The sequence below is a fragment of the Arachis stenosperma genome, chromosome 8 (genome assembly GCF_014773155.1).
Source record: "Arachis stenosperma cultivar V10309 chromosome 8, arast.V10309.gnm1.PFL2, whole genome shotgun sequence".
Classification (NCBI taxonomy): Eukaryota; Viridiplantae; Streptophyta; class Magnoliopsida; order Fabales; family Fabaceae; genus Arachis; species Arachis stenosperma.
This window is the reverse complement of record NC_080384.1, coordinates 20,972,345-20,976,214: the sequence shown is the minus strand read 5'-3', so window position 1 is coordinate 20,976,214 and position 3,870 is coordinate 20,972,345. Positions and strand designations below refer to the sequence as shown.

General features: G+C 33.1%; 1 protein-coding gene across 1 annotated transcript; it reads left to right on the top strand.

Moving 5' to 3' along the window:
* The first annotated feature begins 440 nt into the window (after window positions 1-440).
* Window positions 441-2,975, top strand: LOC130946502 (transcription factor bHLH74-like). The gene is made up of 8 exons (XM_057875264.1): window positions 441-1,070; window positions 1,151-1,321; window positions 1,424-1,489; window positions 1,605-1,673; window positions 1,771-1,842; window positions 1,925-2,053; window positions 2,279-2,360; window positions 2,452-2,975. Exons 1-8 carry the CDS (start codon window positions 507-509, stop codon window positions 2,472-2,474), a joined length of 1,176 nt encoding a protein of 391 aa, XP_057731247.1. The 5' UTR covers window positions 441-506; the 3' UTR covers window positions 2,475-2,975.
* The last annotated feature ends 895 nt before the right edge of the window (window positions 2,976-3,870 follow it).

Genomic DNA, 3,870 nt, shown 5'->3' with positions numbered 1-3,870 from the left:
ATCTGCTTTATTGGGAGATATTAGCTAATGACATTGTTTTCCACTTTATGCTCTTAAAGGTTCTACTTTCCTGTCTGAGAGGGAGCATTTTCCCTTTTCACTGAGCAGCATTATCCTTGATCCTTCATGGAAGGTTATTGATGGAAGAAGCAAACTAGAGGCTAGTTAGATTATATTCCTTTTGCTTTGTGTCAATGAGATAGATAGATAGATAGATATGAGAATGAATGAGCCTCTTCTTTCTTCTTTTACTTTAACTTGTTAGCTAACAAACTCTCTCTCTCTCTCTCAGTCCCTATAAAGCTGCAAAGCCTATTTTGTTCCTTGTTGAGTCCTGCAAGATATCTCATATCTCTCGAGCCAACCTTAGTCAAAATTCACTTTCCCCTTTAATCATCATACACTTTTGTTTATTTCAACTCCATTATTATATCCTTACACTCCATGTAGCAGTACCACTGCTCCTAGGATATATATATACATTGTTTATTTTCTCTTTTCAGAAGATGAGTAGTGATGTTGAAAATGCCATGAGGCTTCAACAGGAAGAGAAAAAGGGCATTCTGATGAGTTGTCCTTCTTCATTGGGTTTGGGGACAAGTGGTTCAGAAATGGCAAGTTCTAATTCTGAGCCTTCAAATGTAGCTAATCCCTTTCTTGCTTCCTCTGCTTGGGATCCTCTTACTCCTTTAACTCAACTTCAAACTACTAATACTACTACTCTTGTTGGAGACCCTTCTACTTCTTCAATACCAATACCAATGGTTTCTCATCATAATAATGAATTCTCCAACTCATTGTTGTACACTCTTGTTTTGGAAAACCAGCAGCCTCCCCACATTGTTCAATACATGTCTAGAGATATGGTTCCAAACCCCAAGGTTCAGGTTCCTGTATCCTATGGAAGTGGGAGCTTCTCTGAAATGGTTGGCTCCTTTCTCCAATCTCCAAACAGTGAGCACTCACAGGGAGAAGGAGAAGGAGAAGATTCAGGATCAGCACCTAGTGGAAATAGAAGAAGAAAGAGAGGCCATGAACATAATAATAACTCTACTTTCACTCCAAACAAGGTATGCAGAGTATTGCACTCACTTGTGTGTTTATTTAGTTAAGTAAGCTAATGAATGCATTGTTTTCTTTCTTTTTGTAGAATGCTGAAGATTGTTCTGGGAAGAGAAAAGATCAAGATGATGAGAAGAAAGCAAAAGTGGAAGAAAATAAAGACAAAAGTGGTCAAAGTGGAGAAACACCTAAAGAGAATTTCATTCATGTGAGAGCAAGAAGAGGCCAAGCTACTAACAGTCACAGCCTTGCAGAAAGGGTATACTATAATCTTAATGGTTAATACAGAAGTTTGTTACCAAGAAATCTTCCATTAATTTCTTCTTGTTGATAACAGAAGCAATGACATTTTTTTTTGTAGGTAAGGAGAGAAAAGATTAGTGAGCGAATGAGGTTGCTTCAAGAACTTGTTCCAGGATGCAACAAGGTTAGTTGTTATTTGAGGCGATGATTGAGTTTGCTTTGATTTCTTGCTTTCTCATCCAAACTAATGATGATTTCTTGTACACCAATTTTGGTGGTGTTCATTGGCTTGTTTTTAGATAACTGGCAAAGCAGTGATGCTTGATGAGATTATAAACTATGTGCAATCATTGCAACAGCAGGTTGAGGTATATACTATATAGTAATAATCTTAAAAATAAGAGCTGATTCCTAATTTCTATCTTGTTATCATGTTATGAAATATGAACACTCAATATTTTGCAGTTTTTGTCCATGAAACTTGCCACTGTGAACCCAGAGCTGAATTTGGACCTAGAGCGGATTCTCTCAAAAGATGTAAGCAAAGGGTCTTGACTCTTTGAATCACTGACTATTTTTAACTAGAAAGTTAATATTTAACATGATTTATTTAAATTAGATTCTGCAATCACGAATTGGTGGATATGGTGGTGGTATAAGCTGCTCTCAAGCATTTCCTAGTTCCAGCTTCCAAGGAACACTAGTGCCCATGCCTACCACTTCAAATCAACTCCCTCCCTTGCCTCAGGTAAACCAAAATCCTTAACATAATGTCATAAGAAATAAAACTGCTGTTCGTACACCAAAATCAGCTTTTAATGTATTTGTGCATAAATACGTGTGTGGCTTTAATTTATTTTTAATATATATTTGTATTCCAATATGTATTTTGGCTGATTTTGGTGTATAGATAGTATAGTCGAAATAACGAATAACGTTGTTTCATTAAGTAATAACTTGTCATGTATTGCAGAGTGTGTTGGACCATGAATTCCAAAACTTGTATGGAATGAGCTATGATTCTAGTACAGCTCTTGGGAACATGGGGCACAATGGTAATTTGACATTTTGGTCTTTTGCAATGATTAATTAATTCCATTTTCTTTGTGCATTCTTCAAATTCTCATCACTATTATGTTTGAACAGGAGGATCCAAACCAGAGTTATAGTGTACTGTGTGTAAAAGACATTGGAATTGTCCATTTGATTGAAAAATTAACTCAAGTTGGATGAAGGGAGTAATAAAGGATTCATATTTAGTTAATATGTCAGCGGTATAGGATCTAATAACCTAACGGTTCGCCAAGATTAGTTAATCAGATTTGTGAATTATCTTATGTATATTTGAATTGGGTTCACCAAGTGGGGTTCTGAATTGTTTCAACCTAAGCTAGTGTTCCTTGTTAGAAAAAATGTGGGTACTATTGTAAGGTTATTTGGTTTTCTAGTTTCCTTTTTTTTTTTTCCTTTTGTGATGAATGAAAGGTTTCTTAGTTCTTCCTGCGCAGCTTCATGTTATTGAAGTAGGTCCAACACCAATAAAAACTATTTTCATTAAAAGAGTGTCACGCGCCTTTTTTTTCTTCTCCTCCCTCGCACTGCATCTTCTTCTTCTCCTTTCACGCACTTCTTCTTCTTCTTCTTTGTGCTTCTTTCTCTCTTCTTCTTCTTATTGGTGATGGTGATAAAGAAGAAAGAGAAAGATGAGAAGAAAGAAGAAGAGAAGAAAAACCTGTCTGTCCAAATTTGGAAGAAGAAGAAATCTGCATGTGCTTCATTGGAAGAAGAAGAAGAAGAAAGAACCTGTGTAAATTTGGAAGAGAAGAAGAAATAAGAAAAGGCGGAGAAGGAGAAAGAAACAGAGAAAGAGAAGGAGAAGAATTTAAAAAGTTGTTATAACAATTTGGATAGACTTGGATAAATATTTTGTTTGGATATAACACACTTTTAATATATAATATAAAAATATTCATAAAAATAGAAATATATAACTCTTTACATATAAAAAATATTTAAACTTAAATTTCTATCTTTTGTTATTTAGTGTCGCAAATTAGTAATTCAATTTGTTAATTATTCGTAAATAATATTTGATTTTATGAAATGTAGAAAGGCTAAATGTTAGGTTTAAATGAAAATAAATATTTCTACGTATCAACTTAAATAGGATGAAGTTAAGAAATTTAGAATAGAGATAGTATTTTTTTTTAAACCAAAAATAAGAAAATTCAAATCTGCAACTTTTAGGTGAGTATAAAGATAAAATTTAAACTAAAGATTTAAACAGGTTAATAATATTAGAATCTCTTCATGTTATCCATTATCGCCTGTAGCAATGAGGTAATTTACTATATCTATGATTACCTTAAAAGACTAATTTTCTAATTATTTTATACTAACTAGTAAGTAGTAACAATCTTATTTTAAAAAAGGTTTTTAAAGAGTTAAAAATTATTTAAAATCAAATGTTAATTACAATAAAGAGTAACATGATAAGATTATATTAAATTGATCATTTTATTAATTAGATGATACGTATAAAATGATTATACCATATGTGATTAT

Coding starts and splice junctions, on each gene's coding strand:
- LOC130946502 (XM_057875264.1), top strand. CDS start 507: ATGAGTAGTGATGTTGAAAATGCCATGAGGCTTCAACAGGAAGAGAAA. Junction 1,071..1,150: donor CTACTTTCACTCCAAACAAG/GTATGCAGAGTA, acceptor TTCTTTTTGTAG/AATGCTGAAGATTGTTCTGG. Junction 2,054..2,278: donor AACTCCCTCCCTTGCCTCAG/GTAAACCAAAAT, acceptor CATGTATTGCAG/AGTGTGTTGGACCATGAATT.